A 19,232-nucleotide genomic window follows, 5' to 3' on the forward strand; every position below is an offset into this window, starting at 1 on the left:
GCCTGGCTGCTCTGTCATAGCTACCATTACCTCGAGTAGTACAGCCTTACTCTAAGAGTTGGATTTCTCGTGTTGTCCAAGGTAAACTAACGTTTTATAAAGTCTTAGGTGGACTTTAGAAACTGTCCTAACTGCCTCTACTGTGGGATAAAAGCCATTTACTGGGGTGGGTATCGCTGGGAGATGTTCACCTCCTTTGTTTACCTTTGAAAGGCCAATTAGCTTGACACGGACTGCTCCCCGGGCCCACTTTTAACTCCCCAGGCCAGCTAGTTCCATAACGATGCGGCATCCGCTCCATCTCTTTGGAATGTGTATAAAGCAGCATTAGCACACATGTACAGAGGCATTGAAAGCACAATGCTCCTGTAGAAAGAATTATTGTAACATCACCGTAGCAAACTTGTATCAAAAGGTTGTCTCACAACAAACCAATCTCCTCTTTTGGAACTGGCAGTCAAGAGAGGAACGGCGTTCCAACTTAGCTCCTGCCGCCCGTGATGCCCTTTTAAAATACCTGAATAGACGGCAGAACTAATTTAATAAAGGTTAACCTTTGTTGGGCAAGATTTGATACTACACCAGTCTTGTCCTCTTGGTATTGGGTAACCCACCTATTGGTATAGGTCTGTACTACACAAGTTGGTAGTATGACTGAGCAGCCAGTCCCATCTCAAGAAAATGTGAGCTGTAGCATCAAAATCCACAAATACAAGTATCCAAATAACACTTATACTCAAGGTTTTCTAGTAAAAATAATTATTTAACGGTCTGTTTTAAATGAGCATTCTTTAAAAAGCGCAATGTGCAACAAATAAAATACATTTCGAAATACGTTCTCAGAAAGTCAAAGCAAGTAGATAACCTTTAGAGATGCTTCAAACACACTTCATACACCCTGAGGGGACTTCACGAATTAGGACAGTATTGGCATTTATAGATCCCTTTTGTTCTTGGTAAAATTCTGAGGTTGGTAAAAAGGCAAGGTTAATGGAAGGAAAACGGTTAACCACTTCTCAGAGCATGTGATCACTTTTAAATCTCCCAATGAAGTCTAGATAAAAATCTTTCTCAGCAATATTAGTTAAAAACCAATGTATCCCCTATGGGGGACAGTAGGGATCAAATGCAATGGGTTAGAGTCTGCAGGGAGCCAGGACAGCCAAGGTCAACTTGGAGCAAGGTCTATGGCGCTGAGGCACTTCTTAGATAGCAAAAAGTCTTGTTGTAAAAAAAAATCACTTTTGGGCCACAAGCTGTTAAATTTGTGAAAGTTAGTTAGAACCAAATCTAGAGAGCAGCTACGGCAAGTCTCAACGGAGAAAAGCAAGCTACAGACAAGGAGGTAAGTACCCTCAAGTCAGAACAGTACCTTAGGTTAGAAGAAGAGGATCCAGCTGGCGTCTGTCTTGGTTGCAGACGCTCAGATCCAGTGTTCTTGTGCCTTAGTCGTGGGGACAAGAGGGAGGATATCTGGAGGACTCCTGCACAGCAGTTTGGAGGTCGGCGGCAGCTACGGGCTCTTTTCAGATCAGCAGCACTTCACGGTTTCAGCGCTCTCAACAGCACCACCGCGGTTCTTGGACACTGGTTGGGCTTCCTTCACTCCTTGAGTCCAGCACTCTGAGTGACTCGAGCTTGGGCCGTCCTGCTTCGGGCGGGTCCTCAGGATCTTCCTGGAGCTCAGGTCCGGCTTATAGACGATGCACTAGACTATGGATTTCTCAACCCCTGGCACTCGGTTCCAGCATCAGCAAAGAAGTACAGCCAGTTGGGGAAGGGCTTCCAGCAAAGTTCGTCTTAGGGTTAGTTGCTCCCACTAACCTAAGGGAAAAAGTCGTCTTCTCCGGAGCTTCTCTAATTGATTCATAAAAGCAGTTTCAGCACAGCAGCAGGGCTTCTCTCGGCGGTTCAACAGTCCAGGGGGATGCAGCAAGCTTCTCTTCACGATTCCTTCGTCAGATGCTTCGTCCAGTGGTCGACTCTTGTCTTCAGTCCAAGAAGCCTTGTTTTTTACGCAGGTTTCTCCCATTCTTCCTTTGTTTTCCTTCCCCAGAAGCTCACTGTCTCCAGAGCTCTGGGTCTCTCTAGGCTGGACTAATGAAACAGCCTCTTTCTAAATCTGCCTGCCGCTACTCTCCGCCCTCTGCAACTCATCCAAAACATCACTGCAATACTTTTGGCCTCAAACCCAGGGATGGTATCTCTCCAGGACTGACATCTCTGCACTGGCTTTGGCTGCGAGGATTAAGTTCAAACCCCTCTGCATTGTCCACAAGCCCTTTTGGGGCCTGTGGCCTCAAAACCTTCAAAACTCTCTCCCTAAATATCTTCCTTCTCAAGCTCTTTGCTCATCCGCTCCCAAATCCCTCAGGGTCAGTCGCTTCTCCAAGCAACAAGTTGGTGGTAGATCTTTCTTCTGCTGGGGCCTCCCTCTGGAGCAGCCTCCCTGAAACTTAAGGAGATTCATCTCCGGTTCCGGAAGCACCTCAAGACCTTCCTCTTTGCTTCTGCTTTCTCTCCTCTTCTCCCTTGCTGAACTCCTGGCTGAACTGATACTGCACTGGTCACTTGGCTACCTTCTGGTATCGGGCCCAGGTCCCCTCCCCACCAGTTGTACACCTGCACTGCACCCCTGGCAATCCTTTCACCCGGGGGCGGGGGTGTAGAGGGCGGACAGGGACTGTTTCTGTATCCCTACAGTCTCCTACCAGCACTTGACACTTGATGTCTGCACTTATCCTTGCACTTGTCACCAGCTGGCTGCACTTTTTTTACTGTTTTTAAAATAAAGAATGTTTTACTGTTGATCCCATGTACTACACTGCCCCTCCACACCACACTTTTCCCCTCACTTGCACTTGCGTGATCTCAATGTCACCTGGCTTAGTAAGATCATTGTCTGTCTTGCCTCTGTTCCCCCTCCCTTTGCTCGTTGCACCTTGAAACACTTGTTTATCAGCACATTATAAATGCCATATCATATGCACAGCCTAGCTGTCACTCACACAGCAGCCAATCACGACTGGTTTCATTCAGTTTGCCAAGGAGACTAAGGACAGGGAGTCGGGCACCTCCTCGCTTCCTGCCCTGCCAGACACACTGGAGCCAGTGGCAGTTATCAGCACTGAAGCCCGCCAAAGGCAAAACTAGCAAAGTGTTAAAACTGGTTTGGCGCGCAGAGAAAAAAGACCGGGGCTATTTTCGCAAAATGGTCACCCATGGGTACTACACTGCAGCTGGGGGTTCAGTCTGCGGTAGAAAAGCACAATGGTAGGAAAATTAAACCACTGCCACCGGCCATTTAAAGTAGTGAGGGTAACATACAAAATGTTACATGAGTAAGAAGAAAAAGGGTCTACTAAGTAACCCACAGCACTCCACGTAAGATGGTTTGTGCTGGATCTACAGAGTGAAAAGGTATGTAAAGTCAATTTCACTTTACTATTCTTGGGAACAGTAGTTCTCACAAGAAAAGGTATTTTCTGTGACACTGCACTGAAGGGGCTGTGTCGCCATACAAAAAGTTAGATGCCTGTGGTGTATGTCAGACTCCAAAAACAAAGGAAACATATAATCCAAATCAGATCAAAAATACATGAGTGAGAACGGTCTCAGTCACTCCAGGATAAAAATGACTCCTAAAGTCCAGCAAAAGAGCTGGGGGTCTCTAGGGTTGAAGGGAATTATCACAAATGAGAAATCTCCCTAACACGTAGCCTCAAGGTGGGTGTGCCAGTGGTCTAGGGTTAAAATGAGTACACACAACTGCACCAATAGTTCCAGTTAGACGGGTAAATACGAAAATATACTATTTATTAGGCCTTCAAAATCCACACTACACAAGTTAAACGTCTAGACAAATATTGTCATACTTTCTCTGAACAGATCTATACATTCACCTTTATGAGAATAAAGATGGCATCTACATCTTTAATCAGTGCAACACAGGCAAGTACTTGTATGGTTGGCATGTAGTAAAGACCATTTAGAATAACCACAGAGTAGTTTCCCTGTCCCTTAATGAGTCTTACCCTAAGATGGATTTGGGGCCTTGTGCCCTAAAGTCTTCTGTTCCAAAGTGGAGGGTGCCAGTGGTTATCACAAAGTCAAAGTGAGTAAAGTTCAGGTAAGTATACCTAGTCCATATCGATCCTTGTCCAGGCCTACACCAACAGACATGTGGGACTGTATCTTTATGCTTTGCAATTGGGGGCACTGGGAAGATGGCTAAGAACCATATGGCATTGTTTAACTTCATAACTCTTGTGGAAGCTGCTCTCACGACTTTTCTTTTCTTGCAGCGGTACACGGAAGCCATGCTTGCATTTAAACACATTCTTCGGGAGGATAATACGCACGTGGATGCGGTCGTGGAGCTGAAGGAGTGCGAACGCGTAATGCATTTGGTGAGTTGGGGAAAGAGTATGACAAAGTGGAAGACTTCATTGGTTAAGATGACTGTGTAGTGTGGAGGGATAGGTGGCTGGCGAGGGGTTGGATATATTCAACTAAAACATGTTGCTCATTGGTACATAGCGACGCAATGAATGTTCAAAGTATTTGAATATTTGAGAAGTTCAAAATTGTCAGGTTAAATTGTAGTTGATTTTCGTGTTGGGGCAGAAAGGTGGCCTGATGAATATATTGGTGGGTTAGTTGCCTGTGATGCAAAGTACGTTAGCTTGACTGGCAGCGATGCCACAAAGTCCACAGAGGTGACAGTTTTTCTGAATTCCAACTAAGGGGTAAGTAAAACCATTCAACTGAGACAGTACAAGATCCACTCTTAGTTTAAGGCTGTACTACCGGAGTTCATGGTAGCCTAGACGGAACAGCCAGGCTTATCTTAGAAGGTGGCGAGGGCTGTAGGAATGTACATAGAACCTGTAGTACACCAAGGATTCAATAGATACACTGACAACCAGAAATATTATACAAAATAAAGGTTTATTATAAATACAATTAGGCCAAGTTACGTCTTGGGGTAAGTTCTGGTCATAGAATCTGTTGGGTAAGATTGTATGCAGTACCCTGTGGAAGACTGCACCAGCCTTGTCCTCTTGACAATGGATAACCAAACCTTTGTTATAAGCATGTACTACACAAGTTGGTAACGTGACTGAGCAGCCAGGCTTAACTCAAGAGGGGTCAATGTGAGCTGTAGGGTTGCAACATAGTGTCACAGTGACAGGTATTCAAATAAACACTTACACTCAAGGTTTCTTGATGACACAATTATTAATTAATTTAAGTCCGTTGAATAAGCCTTCTTTAGAAGTGAGCAAAACATGTAACATTTAAATACACTTCAAAATATACACTCTGTAAATCAGTAGATACCCTTTTGGGATGGCACACAGACACTTCCTACATCCTCATGTGACTTTAGTAATAAAGACACTGTGGACATTAATATCACTGGTACATTTAGAGCAATCCTGAGTTTGGTGTCAAAGAGGGAGAAAATCATGGATAACAAAGTTGCTCAAACTGGTACTTTTAAACCTCACAATGCAATGTAGATTAGCCCTTTCCCAGCTATACAAGTAAAGAATGTATAACTTTTTGGAGGGACAGATCAAAACACAGTCAGAGGTTTGAGTCTTTTAGGGAGCCAGGACAGCCAATGTTACTTGCACAAAGTCTAGGGGAGTTGAAGTTCTTCTTGAAGGTAAGTAAAAAGTCTTGTACAATGTTATGGAGAGTTTGTTGCAAAAGAAATCCCTGTTGGGCCACAAGCTGGGAGGCTTGTGAAAGACAGAGCCGAAAGCAACTCTACAAACTGCAGTAAATGCAAGTCTCAACTGAGAGCAAGCAAACTACACAGCAAGAGTTAAGTACCCCTCCGTTCACAGTACCATAGGGTCTGAAGAAATTGGTTCCAGCTGGCTTCTGTTCCTGTAGTATGGCAGATCATGTTCTTCCTGGGCCTCAGTCGTGGGGACAAGAGGGAGGACGTCTAAGGACTCCTGCACTACAGTTTGAAAGTCGGTGGCAGCAATGGACAAAGTTCAGATCAGCGGAACTTTGCGGCTTCAGATTCTCAGAGTAGCACCACTGCGGTTCTTGGACACTGTTTGGACTTTCCTTTCTTCTGGGGTCCAGCACTCTGTTGGGGTGGCTCAAGCTTGGTCAGCCCTGCTTCTAGGGAGTCCAGAGGATCGATGCACTTGATTCTGGTGTTCCTCTCCCTGGTACTCGGTTCCTGCAGTAGTAATGGAAGTACAGCCAGCTCTGGGATGATTTTAAGATGAGTTCGTCTTGGGGGTCGATTGGTCCCACCAACCCAAGGGGAGAAGTCGTCCTTTGCAGGACTTCTCTAGTAAAGGCGAATTCGGAGCTTCAGCACTGCAGCATGGCTTCACCGGGCAAACCAATGGTCCAGGAGTTGCTGCAGGTGTCTCTTCCAAGTTCTTCTGATTCATTCGTCCAGTGGTCGATCTGCCTTCCAAGCAAAAGACCTTGCCTTTCGTGCAGGTTTCTCCCATTCATTTGCAGCCGAGCTGTCACTCACACAGCAGGGTGGCTAAGCTAGCCAATCACCTTTGGGTGCATTATAGTAACCAAGGAGGCTAAGCACAGGGAGTTTCTGCAACCTCCCTCGCTTCCTGCCCTACAAGACCAGCTGGGCCAGAGGCAGTGAACCCTGCCAAAGACGAAACGAACAAAGGGACCAAACTGGTTTGACGTGCAGAGTAAATCTCAAGAAGGACCGCTACAACAAAAAAAGGCAAAAAAAGACCACCAGGGCCATTTTGACAAAATGGGCACCCATGGGTGCCTTGCTGCAGCTGCAAACGCAGCCCGTGGTAAAAACACACAATGGTCGTAAAAAGTAAACCACTGCCACTAGCCATTAATTGTAGAAAGGGTAACAAAAACATTTTACATTAGAAAATTGACAAAGGGGATACTATGTTATGTTACTTGGTATTTATATAGCGCTCTATATATCATTGCTATGACCTCAAAGCGCTGGTAGGTTGAACGCCCTCGGGAACCGTAGTTCAGGTCAGTAGATAGCGATGGTGTCGTAGGGTGCGTGGGGGCAGCTGATGTAATTGCTGGGTGGTAGCTGCATCCTAGCGTTGGGTGTGGTGCTGGAGATATCAGTTAGATGTGTGCAGTCTGGTGGGTAGACACCCATACTGGGCTCTGGCTGCGTTACACCTGAAGGACGTATATGTGAGCGACTAAGCCGGAATGTGCTCGGTTACCTGCGTTTTATTGGGTTGACGAGGTGTTCATGGGTAGTATTCGTATGTGAACAGCTAGGCTGAATGGGTATAGCTTTGTTCTAGTTGAATGATGGTGTATAGTACAGAGTAAGCGTAGTGATGTAATATGATGTAAGCGCCCGAGACCAGGCACATGAACAGGATGGTAGGTAACATAGCGACACACAGACGCATAGAAACAGGGGGCTGGGGTTATAGCGATAGGAGGGGGCATACGGAAATATAGCAACCGCATGGGGAACAGGAAAGCAGGGTACATAGTGACACACGAGTGGGGCATGCTAACATTTTACATTCGCATTTCTATCTAGATGCGATTCAGGCTAATGTTCGCGACTTCATCTGAGTGAGGTATATGCTTCACCCAGAAGTCCATCCAAGTGAGGGACATGACGACACTTGCCCTTCCGTCCAGATGCGACTTGGCCAATGGTCACGATTTCATCTAGGGGTGGCACATGTTGCCATTCACAATTCCATCCAATTGTGGGGTAAGCCGGCCATCACATTTCCGTCTATCCACCTGCGACTCAGGATAATGCTTGTGGTTTATCCAAGTGTGGCACATGCTAGCATTCACAATTCTATCTAGGTTTGGGACATGCTAACTGTAAAGACTGGAGGGGGGTGTCTGTACTACTCTATATGGCAGAGGAGAGGCACAGAGGACCCCAGCCAAGATTCTCTATAGGGTAGCGCAGGTCGAGCAATCCAGGCCTAGCTTCAGGAGGCGATGTGGGCTGGTTCTTGAGTACAGTGTCGTCCCCAAGCACCCACAAAGGTATGTCCACACACTATTAGTTAAAACAGTCTTTATATAATTAAGATTCAAGGTTATATACACAATCGAAATAACTCACTATGTGCTCAGTTAATCTACAATGGCAAATATATACAGTTCTAAGTGGTACCACAATTATCAGATTTCATTAAAGTGCATCAACTGTACTCTGGTCAAATGTCACACATCAATTAATAAAGGTAACCAACAATAGAGATAGGAGGGAAGTAGTTGGCTAGAACAATTGGCAGAATACTGGCCCATACCGCTAGACATAGTTCTGTGTGGAGATCCAACCACCTGGACAATCTGTAAAATAAAGATATACCACAAGCCCAGACCATATATTGTTTAATTAGTCTTTCCTTCTAAAGTGTTTCTACCACGCCACTGAACCTGGAATAGCAGAGTTCCTCAAGGATGCGTCGATGGATCCTTCTTGAGTGACTCCCTATAAAGCAGGAGCCATGGATTGTCGACGGGCCTTGAAGAAAGTAAATTTGGCGTTGATGGAAAGTTCGGTGGCGTTGAGGCCGCTGCTTCGGTCCTGACGGTGCTTGACGACGAGTCAAAGACATCCTGCAAGGATGAGGCGTGCGGGGCACCTTGATGTGAATAGTTCAGGACCGCAAAGAGTTTGAAGAACTGTGGCCTGCAAGGGCGTCTAGTTGTCCGGCGTCTCTACGGTGATCGGGTGGTGGGAATCCCACCGGCAGATGCTCCTCGGCGTGTCGACGACCTGGCCTTCTCCGGCGGGATAAGGCGTTCGCGGTGCAGACGAGCGCGTCCGGGATTCAAATGTCTTAGGCAAAGTAGCTTTGCGGCTCCAGTCGTTGACGGCACAACGTCAAGCAGTCCCCGCTTCTGGACAACGAACTTCGACGGGCCTTCAGGGGTTATAGCAAACCTGCAAACCCTTGACGACGGACGGCTGTCCGGTGCTTCTTAGTTTCTCGTCGGCGGTACCCGCCTCCGGCTGACAGTCTTTCGTAGGCTGACTTCCATGGTGCTTCGGCAAAGGTTAGCAGTGCACGATGGTCCCTCGTAGCTCGGTAAGAGGGCGCCTAACCAGGTCCTCTCTGGATCAGTTCTTGGAGACACAGCAGCTTTCATATCGACAAAGTAGAGCAACAGCAGTACTTCTCTTCCAGCAGGGCTTCCAGGTAAAGCTTCGGTTTCAATGTCGGTTTCAACTCCAGCTTTTGAACGAATTCTAGCAGTGAGAGGCCCCCAGATATACTGTTGATCTCCCATTTCACTCTGCTGGGTCACACTCAGGCATCCAATCACTCAGAGCATTCAGGCAGTCTGCCATCAGGTGCACGGTGCATTCAGGCCATTCTTCTCCATCCAGACACTCACAACACAGGATGTGGATTCGGACAAGTACCATGCCATTCAACACTACATTCGTACCAGTTTCGGGCAGGGCTGTCTCAGTCATTGTGTCAAACACCAGATGCTAGACATCCACAACATAGAATGTGTATTTATCACACTCCATTCACTCAGGTCCCACACACAGGCGTACCCACAACATACGGTCGTTGGGAAGGCTCCAGACAATCTGGTCGGCACTGCCCCACACTACCATATATGGAACTTCCACCCAACAGCCAGTCTGGGGAAGGGACAGAGCCGGGCTTCCTAGGACTTTGGGAAAATCAAGGTAACGGGCGATGGAAGGCAAGAGGCCACGGGGGCCATCTTGTTTCCATCAGGAATCTACTGATTCCAATGACAGGGCCTAGGCATCCCAAAATGGAGGACGCTCAGGGCACCTGTCAAATCAGCACGGAGCTGCCACCCTGCTCTGTGGGCCACACACAGGTGCCCAAAAACATACACTAGGGGCACAGGGTTGTGCCCCCACCCATGGGTGCCATAAGGGTATCCCATGGGTCTGTACACTAAGCCAAAAGAGCTGCACCGCCAGGAGTCCCACATGAACTCCTGCGCGGAAAACACGACCGAACACACAATAAAAAGCAGTAAAGGACAAGGATACGGAGGCCCTGTCCCTCTGATGCATTTCCAGCAACACAATAACACTCACATTTATATCAAGATGGGACTCTGGCCAATGCTCATGATTTCATCTAACTGTGGCACATGCTAATATTCTCAATTTCAACTAAGTGAGGTACATGCTACCGTTCATAATCATATTTAAGTGTGGGACATGCTGACAATTCCATTCTAACTAGATGCGACTTAGGCTAATGTTCACAATTTCATTTGTAAGTGTGGCACATGCTAACATTCACATTTCTATCTCGGTGTGGGACGTGCTGGGACATCCTAACATGCACAATTCTATTTAGATGTGACACAGGCTAATGGTCATGATTCCATCTAAGTGTGTGACTCTTAACATTCACAAATTCAATCTGGTGTGGGACATCGCATTTCTATAAAGAGGCGACCCAAGGTAATGATTGTGAGTCCATCCAAGTTACATTTTAGTAATCTTTGAGCGCACTATCTGACAGTCTTATGTGGTGAACAATTCAGTCAACTTCAGTGCGTTGTCTCGAATTGTTAGAGGGAGGCATACAGTTGATTAGTTATGTGTGGGGTTGTATACTAATTGACCTTTTCACAATTGACCTCTGGAGAATTGACCTGGGGAGAATTGACCTAATTTAGAAGGTCAATTAGGACATATATGGCGGGGGGGGGAACCCCTTGCAGCCCTCTTCCCAATCCCCTTATATTATAATCCAAAACCAACCCAATACATATATAAAATAACTAAAATAATATAAAGGTCAATTGTGCAAAAGGTCAATTGTAAAAGGTCAATTTGGGTAATAACTTGTGTGGTGCATGCTAACATTAACAATTAAGTGTAAGTGTGGCTTACGCAAGCATTCACAGTTCAGAGTTAGGATAATGTACAGTGGCTGGGCTTTCTGGAGTAGAGTAATTGCTCTGCTCCCCTCCCATGCCACACTTACTTTTGTTTGGTGGTAGGTGTTGGTTGGCTACTGGCTTCCCCTGCGGACACCTGCTGACACTTTCTGGAGTTGCCTTTGTAGGAGCCGCCCTTTGCCTTGGGGCCCTTAGCCGCAGGCGCTGCCAGGTAGAGGGCTGCCCAGGGAAGGTCGGTTAAGACCCTCGATGGCACCAAACACTGGGCAGGGGTGGGCTCAGAAGGCGGGAGGAGGAATGAGGAAGTGGTGAATGGGGCCACACATCGCGCAGCGGCAAACGGTGTGCAGGGACATCTATTTCAAAATGTCCTGGGAGGCTCCACTCACCTGCTACTCCAGATAGCAGCAATGTAGAGCACAGTGCAGCGTGGGGCCAGGCAATGGGATTTTTAGCCAATCACGGGGCAGGGGGGTGGTCTCGGGATGCAGAGGAGGGATGAAGTGGGGTATGGGGCCATCGCGAGGCAGCGGACGGGGCGCGGTGTCAAGTAACCCCTCCAGCACCCTATTGTAAGATAGTGTATGCCTGGTCTAGAAAGTTACAAATGTAAGTAAAGTCAATTTCACTTCACTGCTCTTGGAAAACAGTAGTTTAACCAAGAGAAGGTTTTTTATACCTTTGGGAATTCTAAAAGACTTCCCTGTGCCACTGCACTGAAGGTGTTGTGTCGGAATGTAAAAAGATGATGCCTATGGAGTGTCAGACAACTAAAAGAAACGGAGTTCAAATCACAGAAAAAATACGAGCGTGGGGAAAAGCTCACTCTCTCCAGGATAAAAATTCAAAGTCCTAGCACATTTCTGAGAATTCTCCCTAACAGAATCGTAAACCCATTTATAAAAACACCCCACAATTCTTGAAGGTACATAGACCAGAGTTTAAGACCTTATTTTCAATACAAACAGTAGTTCTAGGGAAGGCAAAAACAATAGTTACTTTTGGATTACATACAGTAGTAATACAAGGGTAGTAGACCCTGGCAGTTTTACTGATGCTCAGCAAGAAGAAAATACTTAGTAATCCAACTGGACAATATACTTTCTGTATAGTGGAACACTTATTCCAGGAATTTTAGAATTGGTTATATATATATATATATATCTGATGTTTGTTAATCTGCTTAGAATCACATGCTGTGCATAGTCCGACATCCAGTGGTCACTGCAGAGTATTGCATTTTGTTTTTCGTAGTCGAAAAGGGGACGTCGACGAGGCGTGTCTGTAACACTATCCCTATAGTGACGTGCGTTGTACCCACAATCGCTCACGCGTCGAGGTCCCTCAGATTGTTTTTTTCCGCCCAGTTATTGGTCGCCTCTATGCGGAGCTCCTCGAGAGACATTGCAAAATCATTTCTTCGACCCTTGGTCGTTTATTATTATTAATATCTAACATATAGATCCCTCCCTCGACGAAGCTGCAAGCTGTTTCTCCGCCGAGCAAGATCTTCGACGGAAGGACGAGCGGAGGAGATCCTTCGGCCTCGCCGAACACGTGGCCTGGCCTCGCCGGCCTTACACAGTAGGGAGAGTGGGGTTGTGTGGTCTTTTCTTTTCTCTCTGAGAATGCCTTTCTCTTCCCCTCCCTCTTTCGAGGTCGTAATCACACTTCTTGCCCTCAGCTATGGAGAGGACGCCCTTTAGGTTTTGCCCACTTTGCAAAGGCAAATATACCTGGAAGGACAAGCACAAATGGTGCAACCGTTGCTTGCCCCTCCTTCACAAGGAGGAAGGCTGTGCGGCCTGTAAGTTACTTAAGCCCAAAACGATAAAGGACCGTAGGGTTAAAAGGTGGGCGGCCTACGCCATGTCTAGGTCAGATTCCTCGCCCGCTGCCGCCGAATGTGACGAGGACAGTGATTACACTGCCTCCGTAACAGAGGTTGTAGACCTCTCGAGGGAGCGTTCGCGCTCCTCTTCGTCCCCGGCGCCGACAAGCCTGGCTCACGCCCAGTTTATGGGGATGAACACCCCGGCGACAAGGACGCACACAAGAAATCTCAAAAACACATACCCCACGGCACGCATTTGTCGAAGACGAAGGCAGCTAGAGCGCCAACCGAGGTGCCGGGCCCACTGGCGTCTTCCGCCGACCGCAAGCGTCGCCAGCCCTCCCTGCCACCGCTCCCGCGACAGGCGACCGGGCACTCTGGAAATAAGGGCGCTAACCCCAAACCCTCAGGCGGCGACGGGCCTCGTAAGAGTGCGCACATTGCCAGTAAAGATTCGACGGTACCTAGCACGCACGTTGCCAGTAAAGACTCGACGGTACCTAGCCCGACGACGAGCGATCCCTCGGCAGACAGAATGATCGCCGAAAGCCTCGCGCGTATATCTTCTAAGGACGGCCAGAGACGACGTCAAGTGACATGCCGAAAACCGCGCACAAGGCCAAAGAAACGCCGAAGGCGCCGGAAAGTAGGCTGGGACAGCTCCCGCCGTCGACGGAAAGCCCTAGCCTGCCAGAACACTTCTCAGAAGGCGAAGGCACCTTACCTTCGACGCTATGGGACAGATCTAGACGAATACAAGGAGAAGAGATTCCTTTTTCCCTCCCAGACCGCTCTGGCCTACCTCAGTGGACCTTAGAGAAGTTCCAGTCCTGTATGGACAAGTTAGACAGATTCATGGCCATTCCAGAAAATAGGACACCTAAAAGACCTAGGGAGGTACTCCTAGACAGTCCAAGGGCTAAATACCCGAAGTTGTTCTATAACCCCCTTCAGGAGGATATGAACTCTTACAACCTCACCGAAGAGGACACTCACTTCCAGGAGGAGTTCATTAATGAGGAGGACCAACAAGAGGGAGAAGGCTTCCATGAGGACTCTAACATAAGTGAGGAAGGGTACGAAGAAGACCCGGGTGAAGGTGACCCAAATCCCTGGCAGTCACCATCAGGGTCTACAGAGCCAGACATTATAGACAACAGGTCTCCTCAAACCACACCAGTCAGGAACCCTTCGTCTGTTGACGACCAGCCCACCTTCAATGCGCTGCTGAGGAAAGCAATGGGATTTTTAGCCAATCACGGGGGAGGACACTGACTTCGTGGAGAGGATTATCAAAGAAAAGCCCCCCACCAGCCAAACCATTCCTCCGTTAAGAGACGAATCAACCCTTCACTGGCCACCCCTGCACTAGTAAGAGGGGTTAATCCAAGAATCGAAAATTTTTTCTCACCCTCTCAATCAGACCCACTATATATTAAGGGTCACTCAATCCCGGACTCCTTAGTGGTGACGAACACTAGGAAAAGGGCTGGGGTTCCACTGTCTACCAGCGAGGCACCCCCGGATAAAGCGGGGACTTTCCACCACCAATGCATCGTTCAGAATACCCTCGATGCAGCGGAAACAGCTGGCCACTCTTTGGTACAGGGAATTCTGCTGAAGCGCCACGTCTGGCTTCGCAATTCCGGGTTTAAGGCGGAAACGCAAGCGGCGCTCATTAAGAAGCCTATTGAAGAGTCTAACCTCTTTGGAAAGGCAGTGGATGACGCACTGGAGAATGCGAAAAGAATTTGATACCATAAAGACCTTGGACCAAATCTCAAAACCCCCTAACAGGCGGGGATTTGGCAACAAGCGTTCTTTTCGTGGCCAACTCCAGCAACAGAATCAACAACTTCAATATTCTGCAAACAACTACCAAAGTAATAGTGGGCAGTACAATCAGAGAGGTCAATGCCGTGGCAAGGGGAGAGGCCGGGGTTCCACCCTTAGAGGCTCCCAAGCCACCAACACCACCAAGTGATGCGAAGATTTGGGTCCCCTCCCATGCATCGCCGGTCGGGGGCCGGTATCCTTTCTTCCAGCATGGGAGGGAATAACATCAGACCGCTGGGTACTATCCACCGTAGCCCGCGGCTACTGTATAGAGTTCAACAGTTCCCCAGCATACAGACCCCCGAGGGGACGACGCATGACACCAGAACACCTCGCCATCCTTCCCCAAGAAGTGGACCAGCTTCTGGAAAAAGGAGCTATAGAGGTCGTGCCTCTCTCTCAGGTAACGGAAGGTATTTATTCAGTGTACTTCCTTGTACCCAAAAAGGATCTAACCATGCGCCCTGTATTAGATCTGCGCCCAGCGAACAAGTTTGTCAAACCCCAAAAGTTTCGTATGGTGACCTTACAGGAAGTAATCCCACTACTATCACAGGGAGATTACGTGACAACACTGGACATGAAAGATGCATACTTTCATATTTTAATGTTGCCAGCGCACAGAAAATACCTCGGGTGTATGATAGAGAGCAAACACTACCGGTTCAGAGTGCTACCCTTCGGCATAGCATCTGCGCAGGTTATCCATTCCAGTATACCCTTACCTCGACGACTGGCTCATAACAGGGGATTCTTACGAGACATGCTTCTCAAACACCCAAAAGACTGTAGACCTTTTGTTCCAACTGGGCTTCTCCAACGAGAGGAAGTCCAGCTTAGACCCCAGCCAAGTCAAACAATTCCTAGGGGCTCTAATTCGAACAAAGGACGGCCTTGTCTTCCCCTCCCACGAGAGGGTCCAAAACATTCTGTTTCAGATCCCCCAATATGTGGCAGGTCGGGAGGTGACGGTGCGCAAAGCGATGCGCTTGCTAGTAATGATGGCATCATGTATTTATTTGGTACCTCACGCGCGCCTGCGCCCAATGCAAGAGTGGCTCAACAGCCAGTGGTGTCAGGCCAGCGGACAATGGGACGATCTAGTGGTGGTCTCGCAGGCCTTGGTTCTTTCGCTACGGTGGTGGACAAAGGAAAACCTGGTAAGAGGGAAACCCTTTGTCACACCCGCAGTGGAAGCCACTCTAAACACAGACGCGGCCCTCACAGGATGGGGGGGGCTCACCTATCCCATCAGACTGCTCACGGAGTGTGGACTCCGAGCGTAGCATCCAAGCACATAAACCTACTGGAGCTACTGGCCGTGTTCAAGGCACTAAAAGCCTTCCAGGAACACCTACAAGGGAAGACCGTGATGGTCCTTACGGACAGCACCACAGCCATGTACTACCTCAACAAGCAAGGGGGCACCCACTCTCCAGGACTGTCCAAGCTGGCCCAGAATATCTGGAAGTGGGCTCTCAAACACATGTTCCTACTGTCGCAACATGTACCAGGGGAACTCAATCTGCTAGCAGATGAACTCAGCAGAGACTTCACTCTGCCCTCAGAGTACGAATGGCAGTTGCACAAAGACATCGTCTTCGACGTCTTCACACAATGGGGATTCCCAGAAATAGACCTGTTTGCAACTCTGGAGAACTCACAATGCCAAGATTACGCCTCCAGGTACCCCCAGAACCAATCCAAGGGGAACGGTCTATCGATTCCATGGTCAGGGAAATTTGCTTACGCCTTTCCCCCCCGACTCCCCTTCGCAACAAGAATGTGCACAAGATGCACCAGGAACAAGTTACCATGATACTAGTGGCCCCTATGTGGGCCCGGCAGCCATGGTTCGCTCACCTGATGGAGATGTCACTATCTCCCCCAGTGAAACTTCCCTGCCCACACAACATGCTGTCGCAGGACAAGGGCAGGACACTGCATCCATGCCCTCAGACCATGAATTTAGCAGCCTGGCTCCTGAGATCATAGAATTTGGACGCTTACAACTCCCGCATGGACATCCTCAGGGAGGCTAGAAAGCCTAACACTCGTCACTGCTATTCTAGCAAATGGAAGAGATTTGTCATCTGGTGTAGAGGAAGAAGCATCGACCCAGTTGACTGCTCCCCCACGCACATTGTCCTGTACCTGACCCATTTACTGGACTCGGGTCTAGTGTTCAATTCCATTAAAGTCCACCTAGCGGCACTTTCTGTATACACCACTTCCCAGCTTAAAGTGTCGTGGTGGAAAGTCCCAGTTATCAAAGCCTTCATGGAGGGAGTAAAGAGAATACACCCTCCGATAGCAAACCCAGCTCCCGGCTGGGACCTGAATGTGGTACTTACCAGACTCATGGGCTCACCCTTTGAACACATGCACAAAGCAACTCTTAAAGACCTCACTCTTAAGACCGCTTTCCTAATAGCTATCACCTCCATTAGGAGAGTAAGTGAACTATAGGCTCTTTCTGTTTTAGACCCCTTTGTAGCAGTTCACAAAGATAAAGTGGTTCTACGCACGCACGCACGCAAGGTTTGCACCGAAATTCATCTAAAAATTCCATGTAAACCAGTCAATAGAACTACCAACGTTCTTTCAAAACCCTTCCAATTCGGGAGAAAAGTCTGCATACACTTGATGTGCGCAGAGCTGTCATGTTCTACATGGAAAGAACCAGACCACTGAGAGACTAATCAGTTCTTTGTCTCGTTGGCAGCAGGAAGAGAAGGAGATGCAGTATCAAAGTGCACTATATCTAGATGGATTGTTCAATGCATCACTCTTTTACACTCTTGCTAAGAGAGAACTACCCTTCAAGCCAAGAGCACATTCTACTCGAGGCACTGGGGCATTGATAGCATTCATTGCAAATGTTCCCCTTGAGTCCATCTGCAAAGCGGCAACCTGGAGTTCTGTGCACACCTTTACAAAACACTACTGTCTAGATGCACACTCTAGATCTGACTCCCAGGTGGGACAGGCAGTATTAAGACATCTTTTCTCTACTGTTCCTTCTCATAACCTACCGCCAACTCCGGGTACTGCTCGCTAGTCTATGCACAGCATGTGATTCTAAGCAGATTAACAAACATCAGAAGACAATGCATTACTTACCGTAAAAGCATTTCTGATGGTTGTATCTGCTTAGATTCACATGCGCCCACCCTTCCTCCCCGCTCGGATGGAAGGAACATAGACACCTTTCTACATCTCTCTCTTTTCTGAACTCGCTCACGTATAGAAGGCTCCCTCGGGGCAGAAAAAATACAAACAGAGGGACCTCGATGCGTGAGGGATTGTGGGTACAACGCACGCCACTATAGGGATAGTGTTACAGACACGCCTTGTCGATGTCCCCTTTTCGACTACGAAAAACAAAATGCAATACTCTGCAGTGACCACTGGATGTCGGAATATGCACAGCATGTGAATCTAAGCATATACAACCATCAGAAATGCTTTTACGGTAAGTAATGCATTGTCATATACACACTCGCACTTGCTCACTCGCACTTGCTCACTCGCTCGCTCACTCGCACTCGCTCACTCGCACTCGCTCACTCGCACTCGCTCGCTGGCACTCGCTGGCACTTGCTGGCGCACTCACGCACTCGCTCACTCGCTCTCGCTCACTCGCTCTCGCTCGCTGGCACTCGCTAGCGCACTCGCGCACTCGCTCGCGCTCTCGCGCACTCGCGCGCTCGCGCTCACTCGCACGCGCTCTCGCTCACTCGCACGCGCTCTCGCTCACTCGCACGCGCTCTCGCTCACTCGCACGCGCTCTCGCTCACTCGCACGCGCTCTCGCTCACTCGCACGCGCTCTCGCTCACTCGCACGCGCTCTCGCTCACTCGCACGCGCTCTCGCTCACTCGCACGCGCTCTCGCTCACTCGCACGCGCTCTCGCTCACTCGCACGCGCTCTCGCTCACTCGCACGCGCTCTCGCTCACTCGCACGCGCTCTCGCTCACTCGCACGCGCTCTCGCTCACTCGCACGCGCTCTCGCTCACTCGCACGCGCTCTCGCTCACTCGCACGCGCTCTCGCTCACTCACACTCGCACGCGCTCTCGCTCACTCACACTCGCACGCGCTCTCGCTCACTCACACTCGCACGCGCTCTCGCTCACTCACACTCGCACGCGCTCTCGCACGCGCTCTCGCTCGCTCACTCACACTCGCAAGCGCTCTCGCTCGCACTCGCACGCGCTCTCGCTCACTCACACTCACGGAGTATTCAAATTTCTGTGCCAATTCCCTTCAACCTTAGAGACCCCCAGCTATTTTGCTGGACTTAATGACTGCAGTAGTGGCCATGTAGTTATGGTTAAGTTGCTAAACCCATAGGAAGAGCACTTTTTGGGCAGCTTATAACTTCGCTCCCCCTCACCAAACTTTGCAAAAAAATGTATATGGCCCAATCTGAATTTTTTTTTGTTTTTTTTTGTTGTTGTAAAGTTTGGTGAGGTTTGGTCAAGGTGGAGGCAAAGTTATAGGGGGGGGGGGGAGGGGTCTCCCAACATTTTTTTCTTTCCCATAAGACATAATGGGAAAAAGCTTTGCTCACACCTACAGCCCAAACCGCTGGACGGATTGTCACCAAATTTGCAGCAAGTGCAGCGACTTGGTCCCGAAAGAGTGCTTTGTTAATTTGGTGT

At 48.6% G+C, this 19,232-nt stretch overlaps 1 protein-coding gene across 2 annotated transcripts in view; it reads left to right on the top strand.

Moving 5' to 3' along the window:
- TTC31 (tetratricopeptide repeat domain 31) overlaps window positions 1-19,232 on the top strand; it is a 317,092-nt gene that overhangs the window by 248,494 nt on the left and 49,366 nt on the right. For both annotated transcript variants that reach the window (XM_069632487.1, XM_069632488.1), the window contains one exon: window positions 4,305-4,409. In XM_069632487.1, the coding sequence (XP_069488588.1) occupies window positions 4,305-4,409 (105 nt within the window). The remainder of the gene's footprint in view (window positions 1-4,304; window positions 4,410-19,232) is intronic.

The sequence above is a fragment of the Ambystoma mexicanum genome, chromosome 6q (assembly GCF_040938575.1).
Source record: "Ambystoma mexicanum isolate Mex_15411 chromosome 6q, UKY_AmexF1_1, whole genome shotgun sequence".
NCBI lineage: Eukaryota > Metazoa > Chordata > Amphibia > Caudata > Ambystomatidae > Ambystoma > Ambystoma mexicanum.